At 44.0% G+C, this 23,333-nt stretch overlaps 2 protein-coding genes across 3 annotated transcripts in view; one reads left to right on the top strand and one right to left on the bottom strand.

Moving 5' to 3' along the window:
* znf821 (zinc finger protein 821) overlaps positions 1–11,260 on the top strand; it is a 14,895-nt gene extending 3,635 nt beyond the window's left edge. For both annotated transcript variants that reach the window (XM_060871091.1, XM_060871013.1), the window contains exons 2-6: positions 2,072–2,203; positions 2,291–2,403; positions 4,214–4,312; positions 5,834–6,000; positions 6,246–11,260. In XM_060871091.1, coding sequence (XP_060727074.1) covers positions 2,083–2,203; positions 2,291–2,403; positions 4,214–4,312; positions 5,834–6,000; positions 6,246–7,014 — 1,269 coding nt within the window. In that variant the 5' untranslated portion in view covers positions 2,072–2,082 and the 3' untranslated portion in view covers positions 7,015–11,260. The remainder of the gene's footprint in view (positions 1–2,071; positions 2,204–2,290; positions 2,404–4,213; positions 4,313–5,833; positions 6,001–6,245) is intronic.
* A 5,031-nt stretch (positions 11,261–16,291) lies between these two features.
* atxn1l (ataxin 1-like) lies at positions 16,292–22,704 on the bottom strand. Its single transcript, XM_060870914.1, has 3 exons — positions 22,546–22,704; positions 20,126–21,246; positions 16,292–19,356 (listed from the first exon to the last, which is right to left on the bottom strand). The coding sequence occupies exons 2-3, from the start codon at positions 21,128–21,130 to the stop codon at positions 18,139–18,141; spliced, it is 2,223 nt and encodes a 740-aa protein (XP_060726897.1). The 5' UTR covers positions 21,131–21,246; positions 22,546–22,704; the 3' UTR covers positions 16,292–18,138.
* Positions 22,705–23,333: the final 629 nt, after the last annotated feature.

Raw genomic sequence — 23,333 nt, 5'->3', positions numbered from 1 at the left:
TAGGAGGACATCGTTAAGATGAAGATACGACGATAAGAGAACGTTTGAACGATTTCCGGGTCGCTCTGATCAATGACGTGAACCGCAAACTAAGCCGACTAGCTTCATTTCCTCTAGAAGCTGATTTAAAGTGTTCACACCATCACAGGGTACAAGTGCCACTACCCATGCAGACATTTCCTGTCTTGTCTCTGTGTGTGTTTGTGTGTGTTTGCACTGTCTGTCTGTCTCTGTCTGTCTGTCTGAGTGTTGATATTTGGATGCATGAATTCAAGGCCACCCCAGAGCTCCGTGTTTTAAAGTTTTGGCGTACTCCGTCTCTTTTGTATGTTTTGTTTGTAAAACACCCCCCACCCCCCCCGGTGCGTCTCGAACCCTTTTCATTCGACCCGTTGTCTGTCTGCTGATGAGTCTGTCTCTTTGTCTGGATTCGGTCAGACACTGCGTCATCTGCCTACAGACACACAGACGTGGAGATAACATCAGAGTGGCAGCGAGAACGAGACGGGAAGAGGGAGGGGGGAAGGGGGGAAGGGAGGATAGATAGACAGATGTACAGACAGAGCCGGGCTGAACGAGTGTAGCGGGGGATGGGTATCTCTCACATCAATCACCGGCTGCGAGCCGTCGAGCCGAGCCGGCCTGTCGCGGCAGTTTTGCAGTCGAATGCTGAGACCTTCTTTCCTCATGCAAATCTGACGGCGTGTGAACGAGACAGATCGGTGGAGGAACGGAGCTCGGGTGTCTTCCGTTTAAGGAAGAATCGCAAAAAATTAAAACATACTTTAGTGTAATCGTAATCGTTACTTTCACACTTCTACAGACGTCATCAACATTTGAGTTGGACGTCTTTGGGTAGCAACAAACTTTTTGAAAATAAATACTGCTGCTATTGTTGACTCTGGTTCAGCCGTTTAGGTTTTTGAGGGCGTTCTGAGTCGACGAGAACGTTCCATGTCGTTGGTCTGAACATCAGGAATTGAGTTAAATGTTGTAGTCAGATGAAGCGCTGGTTGCAAAATCTGAAAAAAAAAAAATTGTATACTGTGTATATATATATGACAGAGACGTTCCAAAGGAAAACTTTAGCCTAGGAATGAAGAAGCGGTGCGTTTAACAACGACATACAGAGCTGGACGGCTCAGACGGTGGGCGGGGCTTATGTAATTCATGCTCTTACAAAAGCTGTCAATCAAACAGCAGCACTTTAGCGAGAGATGTAAATGAAGACTTCTAGAGGTCGAAAAGATGTAGGAGGTAAAACGAGTACGCGCTAAACCAGACGCAGACCCCACGTTTATACTTTTAAAAATTTCTTTCAGAACTTTTTGCAAATAAAAGTAAATAATTCTGTTTGTTTTCCCGAGTCGAGTGTCGACAAAAGCTGCTTCAGACACCTTTAATATTAACTGATTAACTTTCCAGCACAAAACAGTGAAATGAGCTTTAATCTCTGTTTATTACGGAGATCAGACCCAGGCTGTCAATCATTCACTCGTTCATTCATTCGTTCATTTATTAAAGCTCAGAACTTTAGTGAGAAAATAAAGTGAGAATATTTACGGTTCAATCTGTCGACGCCGGACCGTCTGATTTTTATAAACGTGTTATAACCATGTATAAGTGAATAAAAGGACCTGAGGAAGAACGACGGAGTTTATTTTCAGTTAAAATGCTGTTTCATTTATCTGCGATACATAAATATGACTTTTCACCTCCTGGTGGTCCGGCGGCAGGATCCCGTGCTCACGTTGCCGTGGCACGAATTCGAATCCCGTGCAAGGAGCTGATCCAGCCACTGAAGAGTTAACGCACAGTGTTGCATCAGGGAACCAAACCAGATGATCCTCTGTGACAAGAGCATAAATATGACTTTTCCTAAACTAGCCGTACTCTCTGTGTTAGCTAGCTAGAACGGTAATTAATGGTCCCTGGGAAGAAGAAGGGTGTGTGAGGGGCCTACGGTACTATTCAAATGTGTTTGATGCCACCGGTGCCAACGCTCAGCCCACACAAAAAGTGTACTTTGACATCACAGTCTGGTTTCTTTCATCTTCTCGTTCATCTACAGGGCCGTTTCACATGACAGGCTTCTCTGGCCTACAACACGCTTCGGAGATGGAGGCGAAAGATGACTTTGCTGAAAACCCCGCGTGCCACAGCGCCGGCTGCGGAGACCTGGACGAGCAGGACGTCAGCACCGGTGAACCTCCGGGACACACAGACGCACCAGATACCCGGGCGGCGCTGGAATCCCGTCAAGCTAACGAGCCATGTTTTTCTTTTTCAGATGACAGCGACAGCGACCTGGACAAAGAGAACTCCTCCGGTTCTTCTGCCGACGACAACATGGCGTGTCACAAGGCGAGTCAGTGCAACGTTCATGGCGGAAGCATGAAGGAGGTGAGACTGAATTCTGCAGTCTGATTGGTCAGAAGCTTTCGTTTAATTTTCTACATCAGCGCAGCTGCAAATTACAGGTTTAAAGGGTTAGCATGTTATTGTTTCCATAGTAACATCACGTTTCACACGCACTCGTAGTTCTGAAAGAGGACACCGTGTGTGTGTGTGTGTGTGTTTTACAAAATGACCGTCGTCACATTTGGAACAAAATGAGCACCCAAAAGGAAGTGATACGTTGGGAAATAACCCGTTTAGACCGAAAGCTGAGTCATTTAATAAAGATACTGACGTAAAACCGAACAAGGTCGAATCCGACTCTTCTTTGTGGAGCTTCTCCGCGCTCTTCCTCGAGGGAGACAAGGAAACGCGTCTGGGGTGGGTGTTATTCAGAAGCGTGATTCATGCCGCTGTGGCAACACGGTACAGAGCGTCACCACGACGGTGCAGATGACTCACACAGATTTGTAGGTGACGCTCATGTTCCACATTAACGCCTCGTCTTCGTTGGCAGCCACACAAATGTGGCAAAATGGACAGTACAGACTGTGTGTGTGTGTGTGTGTGTGTGTGTGTGTGTGTGTGTGTGTGTGTGTGTGTGTGTGAAAAAAAGTCACACACTGGGCACATGATACTACAGCATCACACCTCCTACACACACACACACACAATGGCTGCACATCATGGAGTGATTATCGTTCAGGGCTCCAGCTCCGTGTGCATCATATCTCTGCTCATAAAGTGTTTTATTTATTTAACTTTAAACATTTTTTTATTTTAATGTTATTCTTTACGAGCCCAGAATCATCTGTACCATGATGGAGATCTGCTCTATGAGCATCTACTTCATGTCCTGAGCAAATATAGCGAACAGAGAGCCGTAACCTAAAGATGTGCCTGTGTTCAGTTTTTATCCGATCGAATCGAACACTTCTTTCTTAAAGGTGGGGTCTCAGTTGTTTGAAAGCCAATGTTGACATTTGAAATCACCAAAACAAACACGCCCCTAACCCAAACGGGTCCCACCCCTGTATCGATAGCTCCGCCCACACATACATACATAACCCAGGCAACTAATGGAAAGAAATGTATCTTTATCATAGCTGAAGGGAAGAACAATACGATTGTAGATAAACAAACAAGCAAAAATGTCACACAAGCATAATCATGTAAAGGACAAAGGCATATATTAGTTCTGTGTAACAAAGCAAAACCAACGTTACTCACCTATCGAGAAGGAAAAAAGCGCCTCGGCGTCTTAAGTAAAGTTGGTCACATATTCACAGATTGGAGTTTCCCGAGTCAATAACTCCTGAGCTAAACACTGTTACTACACAAAACACGGTTGTAGCTGCGTCTCTACATTACTACGATAGAAAAGAGGTGTTATTTGTGTAGTAACAGTGTTTAGCTCAGGAGTTATTGACTCAGGAAACTCCAATCTGTGAATATGTGACCAACTTCCTGCTCCTTCAGTTCTCTCCAGCGCTGGAAAGCTGATCCTATATTAACACGTCCTACTTCTTACCTTATCGTAAGTCTTTCTTTCTGACTCAGTTTTCTGAAGCATTTCTCAAATATCGGAGATCCCACCTTTAAATCCTGCAAGAGAAAAGAAACTCACATATTATCCAACAGGAAGAAAAATCACTGGTCAAAGCTCTAAACGATGATCTATAAATAAACCGGTCTGGCTTTACTGTTGGATACGGAGGTCTAACACGTCTCACTCGTGACTAAACACGTAGTCAGGGGGCGTTAATGTAGACGTTCGCTGTTAATGTAAAGCTAAAGTTATTGTTGTGTTCTTTAGGAGAGCGAGAGGGAGTCAGACCTGGGGGGGAATTATTCATGCCCCATCTGTACCCTGGAGTTCGGCAGCCCTGATCAACTCATTGCACATGTCTACCAGGTGAGGGCATCGTCGATACCACCAGTGGTATTACCATCATCATCAACACCACATCACCATCATCAACACCACACCACCATCATCACCACACCACCATCATCAACACCACACCACCATCATCAACACCACACCACCATCATCAACACCACACCACCATCATGATCACCACACCACCATCAACACCATCAACACCACATCACCATCATGATCACCACACCACCATCAACACCACACCACCATCATGATCACCACACCACCATCATGATCACCACACCACCATCATGATCACCACACCACCATCATCAACACCACACCACCATCATCACCACCACACCATCAACACCACACCACCATCATCACCACCACACCACCATCATCACCACACCATCATCAACACCACACCACCATCATCAACACCACACCACCATCATCATCACCACACCACCATCATCATCACCACCACACCATCAACACCACACCACCATCATCAACACCACACCACCATCATCATCACCACATCACCATCATCAACACCACACCACCATCAACACCACATCACCATCATCATCTCATCAGCGTAATCATCAGTATCACAATTATAATCACCATCATCACCTCTATCACCATCACCACAATAACCACCATCATAATCATGAGTACCACGATTATCATCACAATTATAGTCATCACCTCTATCGCAACCAACACCGTATTCACCATCATCATCATTATAGTTAATATCTCTGTAATCACCACCATCATATTCTTCACCACCACTACCTCCATCATCATCAGTACCATGATTATCATCACCATCATCTTTATTCCCCTCATCATCATCATCATCATCAACATCATCATCATCACTGTCTCTGAACTTTTTACCACTGCACAAGATAACTAGAACTTTTTCCATGTTGATTGAGACTGACACACTGGCCACAATTATTTATTAATTATTTTTAATTAAAAAAAACATTTAATTAATCATGAATTAATTGGAGAACAATTAGTTTAATATTTGTTCGCTGTTTCAAACCATTCACAAAGATAATCAAATACCTCATTGTGCTGTTTGATTTTCCAGCCTGCACAAACATTTTAAAACCTTTAAAAACAACAAACAAAAACTGAAAAATCCAGCAGCCCAATTATTTTTCCAACACAGGAACTGTTAACACATGCTGAACACTTAATAACGCTGATTGTTCATCCACTTTATTTTCATTTCCTCACAATGCATCATTAATCTGACGACTGAAACAGCCAACGGAACTGAATATATTTACTGAATGGTCATTGATTCTCTCTCTTTCTCTCTCTCTATCTTTCTTTCTCTCTGTTTCTCTCTATCTCTCTCTACCTTTCTCTCTCTCTCTCTACCTTTCTCTCTCTCTCTCTCTCTCTCTCTCTACCTTTCTCTCTCTCTCTCTCTCCCCCTTTCTCTCTCTCTCTCTCCCCCTTTCTCTCTCTCTCTCTCTCCCCCTTTCTCTCTCTCTCTCTCTCTCTCATCATGAGCAGCACACGTCGGCGGTGGGTGGCAGTAAGAGTTACGTGTGTCCGGTATGCGGTCGAGCTCTCAGCTCACCCGGCTCTCTCGGTCGTCACCTCCTCATTCATTCAGACGACCGACTCTCCAACTGTGCCGTGTGTGGAGCTCGCTTCACCGACACCAACAACTTCAACAGGTCTGTAACCCAAACGGCCGTCCGGCTTACTCGCACCTCAAAGGTGTCTCTCATAGGGACCGGGTGACGTTCAGTCGTTTCTACAGTCCATCCCTTATACATCGATGCCAAGGGAGATATAAAATAATGCTCATCGAATGAAACATGATTTACTAACAAACATCTACATTCATGTACAAATGACCAGCACTACTACAATATTGAGTCTAACAGTAACAGTAATCTCTTGTGTTTTCACACTGCAGAGAAAAGCTAAAAGAGTTCCTCAGTGCCAGTGATTTAGAGAGCAGCAGTGGAGATCAGACCTGCTCCATGGTCCAGTCAGTGTCTGATGGTCACATGTCCATCCACAGCGTCAATCACGGAGCGTCTGCAGGCTCAGGCTTCCCCCCGCTCCCGGGCAGCCTCCTGTCCTCAGAATCTGCTCTGCCGTCTTTCCCCGACAGCCTCAACCCACTTCCTGACTTGTTAAACCCCATGCCCGTGTATCCGGCAGGTGTGCTGCTGGTGTGTAACAGCTGTGCGGCGTACCAGCATCTGGCAGACAGTCCGTCTTCTGCCATGAGGAATTGGGCTTCGCGGCGCAGGAACGAACCGACCGACGTGCGGATGCAGCGGCTGGAGCGCGAACGCGTGGCCAAGAAGAGCAAGCGTGAGCGCGAGACGCCTGAGGAACGTGAGTTGAGACGGCTACGTGACCGTGAGGCTAAGCGAATGCAGCGACTGCAGGAGACGCAGGAACAGCGAGCTCGACGGCTGCAGCGAGACCGTGAGGCCATGCGCCTCAAACGTGCCACTGAGACGCCTGAAAGGAGACAAGCACGGCTGGTGCGTGAACGAGAGGCTAAGAGACTCAAGCGGCGACTCGATAAACTCGAACCGGCGCTGCGCGCACAGATCGAGCACGATCCTGCCGCCGTGGCCGCGCTCACCGCCGACGTGAACCTCTTCCAGTTCCCGTTCCCCGTCCCCGTCTCCTCCATGGACAACGGGCTGTTTATGAAACTTCCCTAATCCGACTGAAACGCACACGGACTGGCGAGCGCATCAGATTTCTTCTCATGTGCAATAAGATCAGATTCTTATTAAGACTGCTTTGAAACGGTCACATGATCACTGGTCAGAAGCTTATTTAAGTTTATTTATAAGCAGGTGACGTTTGATCCGAGGTGAAGATAGAGATGCTAAGTCTATTGAGTGGGGGGGAGGCGACACCTTCCCTTTGCAGAGTTCTATTTATTTTTCTGGTGATTTAGAGCATCAGTAGCTGTGCTGTTTTCACCTGAGCACAAACAGACACTCCGTTATTTATACACGACAGCAGGGTAAAGACGTTTCAAGTCCCTGCCTTAGGAACAAGCATGTTTTAGAGATCTAGTTTGCATGTGGGCCTCCATGGAGGTGGAAGAGACGTGCAGCCACGCCCTCGCAGCCACGCCCTCTAATTGGCAGGAGTTTACCTGTAGCTATGACTCCTCCTCCCTGCTGGAGCTCCGATCCACAGATTCAACTACCTCGACTCTGGACTGCTCTGTGCTCGAACCTCTTCTGTCTGGACTGCAGGGACTCAACACATACCACCCCCCCCACCCCCCTCTCTAGCTCTCTCTCACACACACACACACACACAAAGGAACACAGTGGTGTTGGTGCAAAGCTGCTTCCATAACGATTTCGTAGTAACCGTCAGAGTTTGTTGAAAAAATTATGTTCTAGAACGTAGTCATGAATCGACCAATAGGAGACAGTTGTGGGCGGGACTTCGAGCAAAACGCCCATCCTACTACACTGAAATTCCTGAAATATTGCATATAACTTTACACTGAAATGTTGCGTTTGCATAAAAACGCTGACCAGGTAGCAGTCAAAGATTTATTTTTTAAACAAATATTTGCAAATCGGTGCGGTTTACAGGTCATGTGTTATGCAGCGCCCTCTAGTGTCCTATTCGTTTTTATTCTTTATTATTTCTTCTGTTACTCTTCTCCACTGTTTACACCATACTATGCTGCTGAATCTTGGATTCTGATTGGTCAGAAGGTGTTGATTCGTCATCTTTAACAGAAGCGCAGATTTCTATTAATGCACTCATCCTGATACAGATCGATGACTGCGACTCGGACGGCAGACGCCGTACTGACGTTAAAGGCGCGTAAGGAGACGTTTCTTCAGCGTTTACGGAAGGAGTCTCCGGTGTCGGAGCTTTGGAACAGTCAGGAAGTGAAGCTGGGGGTTCGATCGTCATTGTGAAAGCAGCTTTATGCACCGCTACGTTCTTTAAGTTCGTGCTCTTCCTCTCTGAAAAGAGGAAATGCCACGGACACACACACACACACACACACACACACACACACACACACACACAATGTCTATGCTAAAACCATGGAAACAGAGCAGTCCACTCTGAACTCTTTGGCTTGTGGTAAACTCGAAACCTCCGTACTGATCTACAGAACAAACAGACACACACACACGGGTTCCTACTTCTCTCAGGGATGTCGAGGGTGATGCGGTTTGTCCTCGCAGCCTGAGAGAGAAGAGAAAAGAAGAGGAGAGGAACGAAGAGAAGCAGTTTTTCTCCTCTTCCTCTTCCTCCTGCATCTCCTCTTTCACGCTGCACTCGAGACCATCGAGAGAAACACTGCCTGGTCCTCGCTCTCGCTCTCACTTCGGTTATTTCATCCACACCGACCTGCTCCGCTGCTTTCTCTCACTTCTACACCTTGTCCTCGACGCCGTGGCGCTCGACCGGCTCCGGCTCTGGCTCTCTGTCTGCGTGCCTCGTGGCGTGCACGTGAACTCTCGTAACGCAGTTCTAGTCCAGTCTCTGTAGACATGATCGATGCTAAACGAATGCTGATGTTGCCTTCGTCACTGGAGATTTTTTTAATGTTCTGCTTTTATATCCAGACAGGCATGATGAGTTCTGTTTAAAATGATTATTATTATTATTATTATTATTATTATTGTTGTGTAGAAAAAACCTTAGATTGCATGAAAGTCGGGGAACGCAGATCTGAGCGCGTTTGTGTCGGACGGACGATTCACTGGATTTCGATGCATTTCATCAACAGTTGAATTAAACGTATAGATATTTATTAAAGCTGCTGTAAGCGACGTGAACCGCTGAAGAAGGCCACGCCTTTCCCTAACCATAGAACTACCAATTGCAGATATATTATTCCCATCGTATATGATTTTCTTATACACGATAAGAACCAATAATTTTTTTTTAATTACAAAATAATCAAATCAGGAAAACCTTTATGCTTTAAATTCAGCTAAACTAGCTAGCTAACATCCTCACACCTGACTAGCGCTACACCGAGCAGTCGTCACCGAAACGGCTAAAAAATACAGAGCTAGCTTAAAAAAAAAAAAAAGCTATTAAACAGGTCGCTAATACACACCAAGCCATCAAGCTGTAACTGGGATGAATTTATTTTCCACCTTCCTGCTAACGCGGACCGGCGTTTTTGTACCGGAACTTTCCGATTTTGCGCTTTCGGCTCCGCGTCCGATCCCTCGCTAGCTGTCAGTTTTAGCGACGGCCGTCCGGATGTAAATAGCCGAAGTGTTCTTAAGAGTCGATTACAGCAGCTTCGGGTCCTGTTTACACGAGTCGAACTTCTCCACACCTCTTGAGAGATACCTCTGGAATAACAGGGTCACGGAATACGTTCTGCTTTACTGGATACCGTATGGGTTGTTTTTTTTTCTCCTCTTTCCTCCATTCCGATTCTTTATTCCAGTCATTAGTGGGGGGAAAAACCTCTGACATGCCAGATGTAGTTTACAGATGATTGTGATGAGTGTTTTATTGTGATGAGTGTTTTTGTTTGTTTGTTCTGGATGGATGATGAATACGTGGGTAAAATTTCACTATGCAACGATTCTGTACTTCAGACCCTGTAAATCTGGACACTTTGTATTTGTTACTATGCAGCTGAAAGGTGAAGGTGAAAGGACAAGGGATTGTATGCAGCAAACACACACACACACAAAAACGTTTAACTAGACGGTAAAATTGATGTATAGATCTTGAAGCCCATGTGTTTTGTGGAAACGCCTCAAGTTTTGATTGATGGTGTAAAACCTAAGCTTTTCTTCTTATGATGATGATGATTATTATTATTTAAATATCTTTCGTATCAGCGGTTCCTGGGCTCCTAAAATAAAAAAGCTTGGAACTCATTAAAATGCCCTTATAGGGTTAGTTCTGTCCTGAGCTCACAGGTTCTCAGCCCTGCTCCTGGAGAAGCCTCCTGTCATGTTGAGCTCTCGAACTTCACTTCACTTCGACTCTGGTGTTAATGAGCTGATGAATTGACAGCAGCGAAACTTCACTCAGGACAGGAGGACGTTCAGGACCGTGTGGAGAAATCTTAAGGAACATCTGAAAAACACTCTTACGAGAACGACGTGACGTCACTGTGGAGCGAAAGTCGTTTCGTTGTTTATTTCTACAGCGACAGCAACGCCGCCACCTGCAGCAACGGAGGAATCGTACAACAGAGAACAGATCGATTTTGCACAAATACGACAAATACTTTGCCGAAAACTTTTAACTTTATATATATATTTTTTTTATATTGTTATTAATCACATATAACGAAAATCCTCCTGTTCTCACGACGATCTGGAATCCAAACGCAGTTCCTGTTCTGACGAGTCCACACTATTATTCAAAAGAAAGACCAGAGATTTTAAGAAACACAGGGTTTAATGAGTGATGGGGTGTGTGTGTGTGTTTTTTTTTTTTTTTGGGGGGGGGGGGGGATTGTTATTGAATGCATTTATAATGAAATTTGACACGTGCATGATGCTATTTTAGATGCTTGTGTTCTGTTCTCTGCCTGCTTCGTTCTTTAGCTCTGTATCAAGGGACCTAACGATAAATTGACTTTTTTTTATATATATAAATATAATATTTTGGTTAGTATTTCAGGAGAACAAAGCTCTTGACCACGTTTACAAACACGTCTACAAACGCCAAAACGACTCACGTGTCGGCTTCCACGTCTCGCAGACGCACGCCTTCCTATGGATTTAGTAGAATCTGCTCAATCGGAGCCTCCCGTTTCTCGAAGCGCTCGTCCGACTGGCCGAGGGACACGAGCACGTGAAATGAGACAGAAGCGAATGAGAGGGAGGCTGCGTTTCATCTCGCCCTTACAGAAAGCCATTCTCTGTTACTGGATTAACAGATTCAAATGTCAGGATGAAACTGGGATCAATAAACGTTGACCTTGCTGCAAAACTCTGTGTGTGTGTGTGTGTGTGAGTGTGAGAGAGAGAGAGAGAGAGAGAGAGAGATTCTTTAAAAACAGAAGCTTCTCACCTACAAAGCTCCAACACCTCCGTCGGCTCGTTGTCTCGGCTAAACAGGAAAAAAATTCAACAGCGTGTTTAACTGAAACTATAAACATCAAATTATTATGAACAGAATTAAATTCAGTTCCTGCAGGATTTCCAGGAGTTTTTTTTTTTTGTTTTTTAAATAGATTTTGATTTTTTTTTTTGTTGTTGTTGAAAACTACAGCTGACGCTTCTTGACTCGAATCAGAGTTCGTTTAGAAAAATCTTCCTTCGTTGTTTGGGTTTGTTTGATTTTGTGTTCATTTCGACGATGAAATCCTGCAGGGACTTAAAATCCACACCGTAAGGTTCTTATGACTTCATTCTCGTGACACCTGTTTGGTTAAATCGTTAAAGTAAAGACCTGCGAGTCCAGATGAGAAACTCTGGTGCTCTGGAGGGGACATAAGTGAGGTGCAACATCACTGGAAACGGCACAAAGTCATGATTCTTCCACAACCTTCTCTGGCTGTGAGTTCAGTTAGACGGAGTGATGGTGACCTGATGACCGACGCGAGAAACGTGACATTGTGTGAGTGAGAACTTGAATCTCAGCTAGTTAGTAGAGTTTATTTAAAACAATCGCTAGTAATAAAGCTGCTCCATCGTAAAAGTTTTTTCCTCCAATATTTAACCTCCGTTTACTGTCGTTTTTTTTTTTTTTGCTCTACCCGAGATTGATGCTTACCGAACTCTTTTCTGAAACAGGAGGTGGGGCCAAGAGTGTCAGGGGTGTGTCTTTAAAATGATTGACAGAAGGCTGATATAAAACGGATATCCTGTATAACGTTTTCTCACCGTTGCTTTACCTTTTCCCGTTTTTCTAAATATGTAAGAATATTTAGCAGAAACAGTGAGAAAAAAATTGCAATTTGCTTTAAAGAAAAAAATAATAAATAAAATAATTTTTATTAAAATAAAGATGATTTAAAAAAAAAAAAAAAAAAAAAATTATGTAAAGAAATAATATAAATTTTGAGACAAATCCAGAAAAGGACGCCGGTCAGTTTGGTAATATTATATATATTATATTGTGTTTACTTAACAAACATGATAAATGCAACGTTTCCAAGAAGTTAGCTGTAACAATAAAAATACAATATCTTTGTGTCCGTACATAGAATTAAGACAGCGAACGAAATTAATACGAAACAAAACAACAAAAAAAACTGCCCTAAGTAGTTCACAGAGGTACAAATATACAGTACAAATCTATTTTATTCCAAAAAAAAAAAAAGGGTACAAATAAAAACGCAACAAAATATAGTTATTAATGCTTTTGTAAAGTTCAGGTAGGTGGAGGGTTTTCTAAGGGAGCACTTTGGGTAGACGACTTCTAAGGCTTCTGAGAAGAATTAATACGTGTCGGTACGGCCATACGAGATTAAAACTCACTATACAAAGTCCATATAACCTGGATTATACTTGAGGATTGAAGATTACATACACATCATTGCATATATTTTGCAGGTTCTTTTACGCGTTAAAGAAAGACGCTCGTTTCTTTTAAAACCGGTTACGTGGTCATGTTAAAAAGGAAGAAAGAAAAAAAAAGGAGGAAAAAAATGGAAAGAAAGCGGTTTCGCTTAGTGCCGACGTGGTACGATTTTAAAAGTGTGTGATTAATCGTTTTAAAAAAAAAGAAAAAAAAAAAGAAAAATGTTTAACCGTTAAAACTCTTGGTTTTAGTCTCAGTTCCACTTCTACCACAAAAAATAACAAAAACAATTTATTAATCACAACGTGAATTCTGGGCCATAAAACCTCAAGGGAAATAAAACAAACATGATAGTACGGCTGATTTGAGCGTCCATCCATCCATCCTTCTGTCTGTCTATCCATCCATCCAACCCACACACACAATGCAGCACAAATTGATCACCTGATGAAAGTGGTCAGTGTCACACCTTCGTAACTCACGTCTTCTCCTGACTACAGGTGCGTTTCCCAGACAACGCTTTATTTCCTTCCTGACGCTAATCGTGACGAGGTTTCTGAGGTAAATGCTCGCCAACGGCCCACGTCAACGGCGTGCCTCTAGTTCGTCTAAATCGGAAATCTCCGTACAAATTTACATCGTTCATGTTTGACGCTCGACCCGCAGACGGCCGCGTTCCTGCTCTCGGCGGCTGCGATGCCGATTCCAAGCCGCGCGTACGCGCCGTTCGCTCCACGACAAACCTTAAGGCAAGCTCAATAATATAGAAAGCTCATCTTTAATCTACACACACACAGACACACACACGCACTGATTGTTTTAACACATTTTTTTCGCATATAATTCAATATTAGAGTTGGTTACTACGTAACCGAGTGTGGACTGGAATAAGTGCATCTTTCGGTCCATGATGTAGGTGATGATGTGCATCATCTCCATTCACCTGCAGAGGGCGTTGTGCTTGCATGAGAGACACGAGGTTTACGAGCAAAGAGATGATGGGTTAAGGGCTGATTTGTACTTGAGATTAACATGTGTCCGGACGTAGACAGAGGGGATTATGGGTAAATGAACCAAACGAAGCAGAAAACAGCTGAGACGGCATCGCGTTTAGTTTTTTTTTTGCTCTTCGAACATAACTGACAAATAAAAAGTTGGCAGTGTGAGACACTTCTGATTAAACGTTCAGAGACGCTCGCTGATCGCCAAAGTCGTGGGATAGAGCTAGAGATAGCTGCGGTTAGAGGTACACGGGCTAAAAGAGCTCACTTTGGGATAATTTTACAGCTTTGATGTACACGCTCTTGAAAATCAGCATCGTACGGATTCTCTTTAATCGCACATCTGTTATTAGAGGATCGTCATCTGACGCCATCTGGTTTTAATCAGGTTATTTCTCCACACTGCCCCCTAGTGCTCGCGTTTATACTGCGTTCATATGAACAGATGTCCAATGATGTATAAATCAGCCCTTAGTGGTTCAAAGCAAAGTGGTGACTCCAGGCATTTCCACACTCACACTCACACTCACACACACACACACACAGGAAAGGCACAGACATTACGTTGATTTTTGTTTTCAGTAACAGTGCACAGGATTGAAGCGTTTCATTACACACAATCTGACATCCTGTAATAGGGTCAGTAAGGCAGTGCGCTCGAGTTTGAGATGATGGAGCAGTGAGGGGATGAAGCTCTCTCTCACACACACACACACACACACACACACACACAAATAACTAAAAATTATTCTATTACCGTAACAAGCATAAAAGGGAAACTGCTTTGTTTTTCTTTTTCTCCCCCAGACTGTCTGTGTATTTGTTGCATTTGTAGCTTACTAGCTTGTAGTTTAATCCTTTAAAACCTCCCTTCCAGTAAGAAAGTCTAAGGGGCAGATGTCAGACTCTGAAAATAAAAATCAATCCTTTTAGAGATGGAACTACTTACTCAGACGGAAGGATTTGTGCTTGTGTGCGAAACGTCTCGAGGCACTGCTGGCGTAAGGATACAGGGAAGTGTAAAGGAACCGGAACTACTTTTAAACTAGCGCTCGAACATTAGAAATTTTTTTTTCCTCTCTTGGATGTCAGTTTCATGTCACAGGAACAAAACACCTTTATGGAGGTTGTGGAATATCCGGAGCGTCGAAATTAGTTTTCTGATTTTTTGTTTTAAAAAAACGTTTATCGAAGGTTTGACGCTCGTCTGCCCTTAGACTTCCGCTGAAATTCGATCTGTGACGAAGAGGATTTCTGTTCCGTGAAACGCGTCACGACGCTCGTCTGGAAGTAACTGTGTGGGGGACAGAAAATCACCGGAGTTCCCCTTTATGGAGTCATTTAAATGAAATTTGTGCAGGATCCTCAGTCGAGTGAATTAACTTGCGGTTGCGAGAGCTAGATGGTCGCATTTGCTGCATAGTATATAGCGCTGAGATCGAACACGGGTCAGGAAATTCTCCGTGCGTTGGTGTGAGGGTATTGCTTGTCTAATAAAACGTCTAACAGTGCGGAATGACCGAAGAGAGTTAACGTACCGTGTTCGTTCGTTTGGAAATGTTTGGGTTTTTTTGGTCATGTCGCAGTATCGGAATGAGAGTCTGTTCAGACCGGCTGGAACAGAGTGGCCACGCCCCTTTGGGACAGAAGACGGAGACGTTAATATAGAAAACAGGGACGCAGGTTATCTCTGGCATGTTCGAGCACTCCCGTTCAGCGAGCACTAAGAACCGAACAACTCAGCTACGCCCACGTCACTCAGAAATAAAAGAGTCCAATGACATCCCTGACTGATGAACACTTCTTTACAGCAAAAAAAAAAAAAATCATATCCTTGTGCTAAAGCGGTGTCTGAAAATAGCGCAGGTTTGATGCATCCCTAATCGACACGGAACAGAAACGATAAAAAGTTGAAATATCTGTGACCAATGAGAGAAAAGATTTACACAAAAAATAGAAATTACACACCCCCGAGCTCACAGCAGAAACACGTGCGAGACCAGAAATAGAGTCGCGGAGGTTAAACCACCAGTCAGAGTTAATGCTACCTGCAGGGTACCTTAAGGGTCACGCGAGAACTACGGAATAAATGAAATTAAATTGGGGAAAACAACAAAAAATAAATAAATAAAATCGTTCTCATGATAAAAATGCATTATAGAGCAAAAAAAATATTTGTAATTAGTAAGTGATTTAAACAACAAAAAACAAAACAAAACAAAAACACTAAACGGGACACTGGAATGCTTCCTGCTGTAACGTTTTCTTTTAAACCTCGGAGTCTAATTGCACTTTGTTTGTGTTTTTCTCCGTTTCAATTTGTCGAATAAACTAAAATCTAAAGGGGAAGAAAAAAAAAAATATATATTATATTATATTATATTATATTATATATATATATATATATATATATATATATATATATATATATATATATATATATATATATATATATATATATATATAAAAAATCAGTGATGAAACTGCAGCATTTCTTCGGGGCTAATTTGTAAACAGTGTGGAACAGTGTCGCCTGTCAGTTTCTCACAAAGAAATCAAATCTGAATAAATGAAAGCTTTAACTTCATACAAAACAAAAAACAAAACAATCCGATTAAAGAGGTCGGCGTCGATCAGGCGCGCGCCCGACCGCAGGGCCGGACCACGTGACGGTAAAGACGCTTGCATGAACTTAAAGTAAATCGTTAACATTGATTATAAACTCAGTTCTTTTTGTGGAAACTAACCGATTTTAATCGTCTGTATCGAAGCACGTCACGTCGCTCGGCCCTGATTGACCACGTGTGACGAGGAGAGTCTTCAGGAGGAATATTGCAGAGGAAGAAATCCTACATCGTACAAAAATATCGTTGGGGACAAGGAGGAGAGGAGGAACGAACGAAACGCCCTGAGAGAGAGAGAGAGCGAGAGAGAGAGAGAGAGAGAGGGAGAGAGAGAGAGAGAGAGAAGGAGGGAGAGGGGGGAGAGAGAGAGAGAAAGATAATGTGAAGCAAGAATTTCTAAAAAAAAAAAAAACGCGAAGAGAAGAAGGATAAAAGGAAGGGAAGAGAGAGAGAGAATGAGATAATGAGCGTGTCGTTCCAAAACAAAAGGTCACGTACGTGTCCTGGTTGAAACCCACGCTGGTAAAGAGTCATAAGAAAATAAAAATAACATGGTGCATTGCTACGAAAAAGGAAGAGGGGAAAATGGGGTAGGTTCATGACTGTTGTATCATTACAGGAAGTTGAGAGGAAGAAAAAACCCCACGAGGAATGAAAATAATCAAGCTTTTGTTTTTACAACCCATCAGCAGTGATTTTCACTTCAAAGCAATCGTCCTTTCTTTTTCCAGATCCGTCTCCAGCAGCTACAACCTGCGCCACCTTTTTCTTTTCTTTTTTCTTATTAAACAGCGACGATTTTGGCCGAAAACAAACGCTTTCTGTCTCCGTACACCGGAACGAGTCATAAACTTTGATATCTTAGTACAAACTTAGGGGAAAAAATAATACACGTGGCACAGGTAGAGCACGAAACTGTGGACGGTGTAAACGTGAGCGAGATGCCTTTTGTTCTGAATGTTGATTGTTAATGGTCTGATTGATTCAGGAATAAGTGATCGTTCTCGAGCTACAAACGAAAAAAGAAGAAGGGGTTGATGACGTGAGAACGAAAACGAAAGTCAAGATATGAGAGAGAGAGAGAAATTAGAGAGAGAGAAAGAGACAGAAAGAGACAGAGAGAGCGAAAGAAAGAGAGAGAGAGAGAGAGGGAGAGAGAAATTAGAGAGAGAGAAAGAGAGCGAGAGAGAGAGAGCCTTTCCTTTAGGTAGTCCAAACTATCTATCAAGTACAGGGTAGATTTAATGTCTCTATATATATATTTATATTCATATGCAAGGAGGAAAACAGGCATAATTCTGAATATCCTATGGCTGTATCCAGGTTTTCCTCCCGTCACGTCCTTCGATACACGTTAATTCAAAGAGCTGTGAACGTTGAAACTAATGATATTTCACCTATGAGTGAGTTACAGAGCGTGAAAAGGCTTTGGTAGATCATTTACCAGCTGGAGCAGTAAGTCCAGATGGTCTGTGGTCTCGCCATCGTAACAAACTGGCACTAACTCGTCCCGAGTGCTCACGGGCTGCCTAAAAACAAGGGAGTGTGTGAGTCAGTATATCTGTGTGTGTGTGTGTGTGTGTAAAATCTTTTGTGTGCAAAATCTCAACGAAACAAAACAAAAACACATTCTTAGGCTACATTCTCTCTCTCCTCACATCTCCCACGCAATTCTGACACTTTCCTCCCCTCTTGCCACTGCGTCCTGCATCTGCTGCTACTTCCCTGCGTTGGAGCGCCCCTCGATAGATAGTTTGACCTCCTGAGGGATGAACGAGGGCCGAGAGGAGCCCGGCGGCACGGCTAGGCCTCCCTCCTCCCTCTTGACGGGGTATCTTTGGAAACCGGGGGTGGACCAACGCCTCTGTGAGGTCCCATGGGCCTCAGTGTGCAAATAATAACTGCTCTGGCTGCGCGTGTGCTCCGCCGAAGTCCTGTCGGGTCTAGCGGGCACGTCCCCATGTCCCGAGGTGCTCAGCTTAAAGGGCTCATCCTTGTCAGCCCTCTCTCTCTGAACACGCTCCATCCTGATCTGACCCAGAGACCGTGGGTTCTGGGGCGCCGGAGGTCCCATAGGCTGGCTGGAGGAGGCTCCTGACATCGAGTTGGCTTTGGTGGAAGTCCTGCTGTGTGTCGGTTGCTGCGGCTGCTGGGAAACCGAGGGCGGCTTTTGGTGGGCCGGCGAATGTTGCTGAAGGGTGATGGACACGCAGACGTCACCCACTTGGAGGTGGTGGCAGGCGAGGCCGTACAGCTGGGCGGTGTGCTCCGGGCTGCAGGACGACCAGCCCTGACCAAAGACGAAGAACGGATGTTCAGGAGGAACATCGATGCTCACTTTGCTCTGGCACTCGCCGACAGCAAAGCGTAGCGCGATCAGGCCGGGCCTCTGCGTGCTAGGACGGATGTCCACCACCATGCTCGAGTCGATCTTTAGCCCCGTGCTCGCTTCGGCGCTGCGTACGAAGTCCTGCGTCTGCAGATCCTCCACGCGCTTCAGTTCACCCGTCGCTAACTGAATGATTGCACCCTTGGTGAAGTGTGAAGGTGGAGGCACGGCAGAGATGGCGGGCGCGGCGGGAAGCTCCACCGCCACCACACGCTCAGCTACGCCTGCGACGTCTGAGATTTTGTGTTGCACGGTTTCAGCTGTGATGTCGTTGTTAGGCTGAGCTTGAGGATGATGATGATAGTCCAGGGGCATGAGAACCGGCTGCCCGTTCGGCAGGATCACCGCATGACCAGGTTGTGCTGTCTGCTGAGGATGAAGCGAAGCTCGAGGTTCCAGCTGGTTGGCAGAGTGTGACCCGTACGCCGTCCTGCTCTCCCCCTGAACCTCTCTGCTACTCTGGGAACTCTGCAACGAGCCATGCGCTCCCTCTCTGCGACTCACGCCCCGCACCGGCGATGCCAGACGCCCCACCACTTGCTGAACCTGTGTATGAATAAACACTGAGGTCATACTGAGGCTCTTGAAAAAATTATTTTATACAAGACGTCAATTTCTCGACATTTTTTTAAGCAATCGGATTTCCTTCCTGTGTAAAAATCTAAGAAAATCACGGATACTTTCGAAGAAGTGGCACAACGACTGTCTATTTCGCAATCACCCATGCACACGTACTAAAGCTAATACAGGAAGGAAGCGGAGGAGAGTTTATGGTGTGACAAATACTGATTTGTGACACAAGGCTAAAATAAAAAAAAAAGAAAACATCATTTACATACCAAAAAAATAACTATTATTAGTTGTTGTTTCCAGAGAAGCCTACGTGGTGGCTGTTTGGGGAAGGATCATTTCACAATGCATTGTGATGACAGAATAAAAAAAATGCGGAACAGCAAAGCTTACATTTTCCTATGATGGAAAGAAATGCATTGTGAACCACAATCGTGCCAAGTATGAAAGATTTATTAAAGCAATGCAAGACTGACAGTTTATTTATGATCGGTTTATTAAAATGTTATCTGACACGATGTTAAAATGTAACAGGAAGAACACTCGGAGACCGGCGGTGAACCACAACCTGGATGAAAACCCAGAAAAATATTTCAGCAAACAAAACTGAGCAAAATGCTGAAGCAGAAGTAATCTAGTTCAGTGAACTGTGTATGATTAAAATGTTGTGTAAACACAGGCTGGAACACAGAAATGCATCTGGTAAAAAATGAGAAATAATAAAAGAAAAACTAGGTTCCCTCACCTCCAGGTCCGTGTCCGGGGTGCTGCGGTGGCCAGGCGACGCTCTTCCCTCCTGCCTGCAGATCTTTCGGTCCTGTAGGTCCATAGCTGGTCCGTGCTGTGGCCGCACCGCTGCGTTTCTCACCACATAAACCACGTCTTGCATGCAGTCCCTGCCGTTTTCCCGATCCCTTCCGTTCACTTCCCGGTCCTGCTCCATTGAGCCGCTTTGATGCTGTACGGTTCGGTCGCTGGGCGACGTGTGGTAGAAGACTGGGATGCGATCCGCCGTGGGAATCATCCCGATGGTGCCTAAAGTTTGCTGCTGTGATGAGGAAGAAGAGGAGGAGGATGAAGTCGCTGCCTGTTCCGACGCCAGCACCAATGGGACGCCTCCAGCAGCTGCCACCTTGGCGTAGGTGTGAGCAGACACTTGGTGCTGAGGCGGGGATGAGACCACTCCTTCCTGGATGACTGATGGATAGGGCACCAGGTGAGACTGAGCCTGAATCAGGGAGCTCGGGACAAACCCGGGCGGGACTGCATAGGGAACGGCGGTGGCGTAAGGAGGGCTGACGAACTGTGGGATGGGAGCGTAGCCGAGAGGAGGGTAATGCATGCCGGTGTGCTGGAGGAGTTGAGAGGGAACTGTGTAGGCTGGAGAAATGTGGCCCAGCACAGGATGGAGGCTGGTGGGTGAGTAGGTGACTGACGGAACAGCTACTTTATACAGCATGCTGTACTGATCCACAGCTAATCCCGGGGCCATGCTCTCCGGCCCTTCTACACCGTAATGCAGGTTAGGTTGAGACCGGACCCATTCGCTGCCTCCGCTTCCACCCTGAGCTTCTCCACTCGCTCCGGAGCTTTGTGACAAGGACAACGCTTCATCTCCTCCTCCTCCACCACCTCCAGTATTACTGCTGCTACTGCTGCTGTTGTTAGGAACGTTGGAAGCATTGTTAACCGGAAGGTCCCGCTTCTTTGGAGGAAGGCACTCCTGATTGCGCTCGTGAGCTGGCTTCATGCTGCTCTGGATTACACGTGGACGATGTTAGTGAGATGCGAGGCCTGACAGCCACAAGCACGGCACCACTGCAATCAGCTCTGGGAACCTCTCGCTGAGCTCTTCCATCACATTCCCTGACAACAGAAACACAGAAATCCTAAAAAAGGTTAAGTTTTCTATTAGAACAATGCTTAATTACTAATTCAGAAAGGAGTCACAGCTTTGTCACAGTCAGTAACACGACAAGACGCGTGTTATTGAGGACTAACCGCTGTAGCAGAAGAGAAGTGCAACACACAGATGTGTCATTATAGGAAATTCACTCGAGCGCTAACCTTAACTCCACTTCATCACAACACGATGTTCTGGAGTATTTTACTACAACACAAATCCCTGTCATTTTTTATTCCTTACTTATGGTCACCAATGACATAATTTAGCACTAAAAGACTCAAACCTCTGGATTCACCACAGCTTGAGCTCTAAAAGCAGATTTATTTATAATATAATATAATATAAAAGTACTTTTTATGGAGACTGCTAAACAAAACAAAAAAAAAACATTTAATATCATTAACTGAATGCTAAAAGGCTTTGGGAGACATTTATTAAATGAAACATGAGGAAAAAGTTGTATTATTTATTAAACATGTTTCTGTGAGGCAGATTTTTTTTTCTGGAAACTCAATATATATTAAATAAAAAACACACTTGACAAAAAGAACGCTAAAAAAATAAATAAACCTGATTTTATTCAATTTCAATTTACTTTTTAAATTTAAAAATTTACATATTTACATATTTATTAAATAAATTAAAGACACTTATTAAATGAAACTTGAGGAAAAAGTTGTATTATTTATTTAAAAAAACATGTTTCTGTGCAGCAGATTTTTTCCTGGAAACTCAATACATTATATATATATATATATATATATATATATATATATATATATATATATATACACATACATATACGTATATATATATATATATATATATATATATATATATATATATATATATACACACACTTGATAAAAAAGAACTCTAGAAAAAATAAATAAACCTGTATTTTAGCTCTGAGGCGCAGATGTTAGCATTAAGCTAACTAGCTGTGTCTGAGGCGACTGAGGTTGAACATTAGCATTAGCATTAGCTAGCAAACATACCGATACCATACTGATACGATTTAGACAAACACATGAACGCTCTGAAAATCAAATGTTTATCAATCTGTTGATAAACATGACGTTATTAACACACAAACGTGTCCGAACACGAACAGTTCAGTCAGGACTGTAAACATTAAACACATCCCGACTAGCTAGCAGCCTCGAGCGCTAGCCACACGATGCTAATCGCGTATTTAACGGCTCGCAAAACGCGTTTTTTTACATTCAGAACAAACCGTTTGAGAAACACGGACCCACCTGGGCATGTCATGGTGTTGCCTAAGCTCTAGGTTTAGGCTTCTGGTGAGTTAATGTCATAAATCGACGGTGAAATCAGGGCTGATGATTGGTGCCCATTTCAGAGGCCAGCGACGAAACCCCAGCAGCGCGCACTGATGACGTCACGGGCGCTGTTTTGAGGAGAGTCAACACATATCTTGTTTACAATGAAATCATATCATGATATCACACGATATCACGTGTAGAGCCTGATGCCATTAGCAATATCTATACTTGTATTGTATACTTATATTTGTAAACAATGACCGATTGTAGCCCGTCTGATGCACTGCACAAAGTATTGGCACCCCTCTGAACCATCCACCATAGGGTTTGGTCCTACAGTCACATGGCCTGTTTATACTCAGCTATGAATCATCTGATCAACTGTACAGCTATTACACTGCAGTATTACACTTTTAGCCTTCAGCAGCAACTTTACAAGTTCATTATACACTGATTTGCTGCTTAGGAGATTTATTTTTTAATCTGGAAATTAAATTCTCCTCTTCTGGAAACACATGTGAAGCTCCACACAGTCAGTAACACACAATGCTGACAGCCCTTATGTGTCACATACCACACGTTCAAACGCCTTCTTTCGATAAATAATTTGAAATGATATTCTACCCTGAGGGACTGGTACATGAGGTAGCTCCAGCGTCCTCAAATCCAACCCGAGCTCAGGTTGTGAGGAATTTTGCACCTTCTCTGACGTTCTGAGCGGATTTGCTCTGAAATCATGAAAACATGAAGGTGGATTAGCT

The sequence above is a fragment of the Tachysurus vachellii genome, chromosome 1 (assembly GCF_030014155.1).
Source record: "Tachysurus vachellii isolate PV-2020 chromosome 1, HZAU_Pvac_v1, whole genome shotgun sequence".
NCBI lineage: Eukaryota > Metazoa > Chordata > Actinopteri > Siluriformes > Bagridae > Tachysurus > Tachysurus vachellii.
Note: the sequence above shows the minus strand (reverse complement) of the source record. Positions and strands in the feature narration are given on the sequence as shown.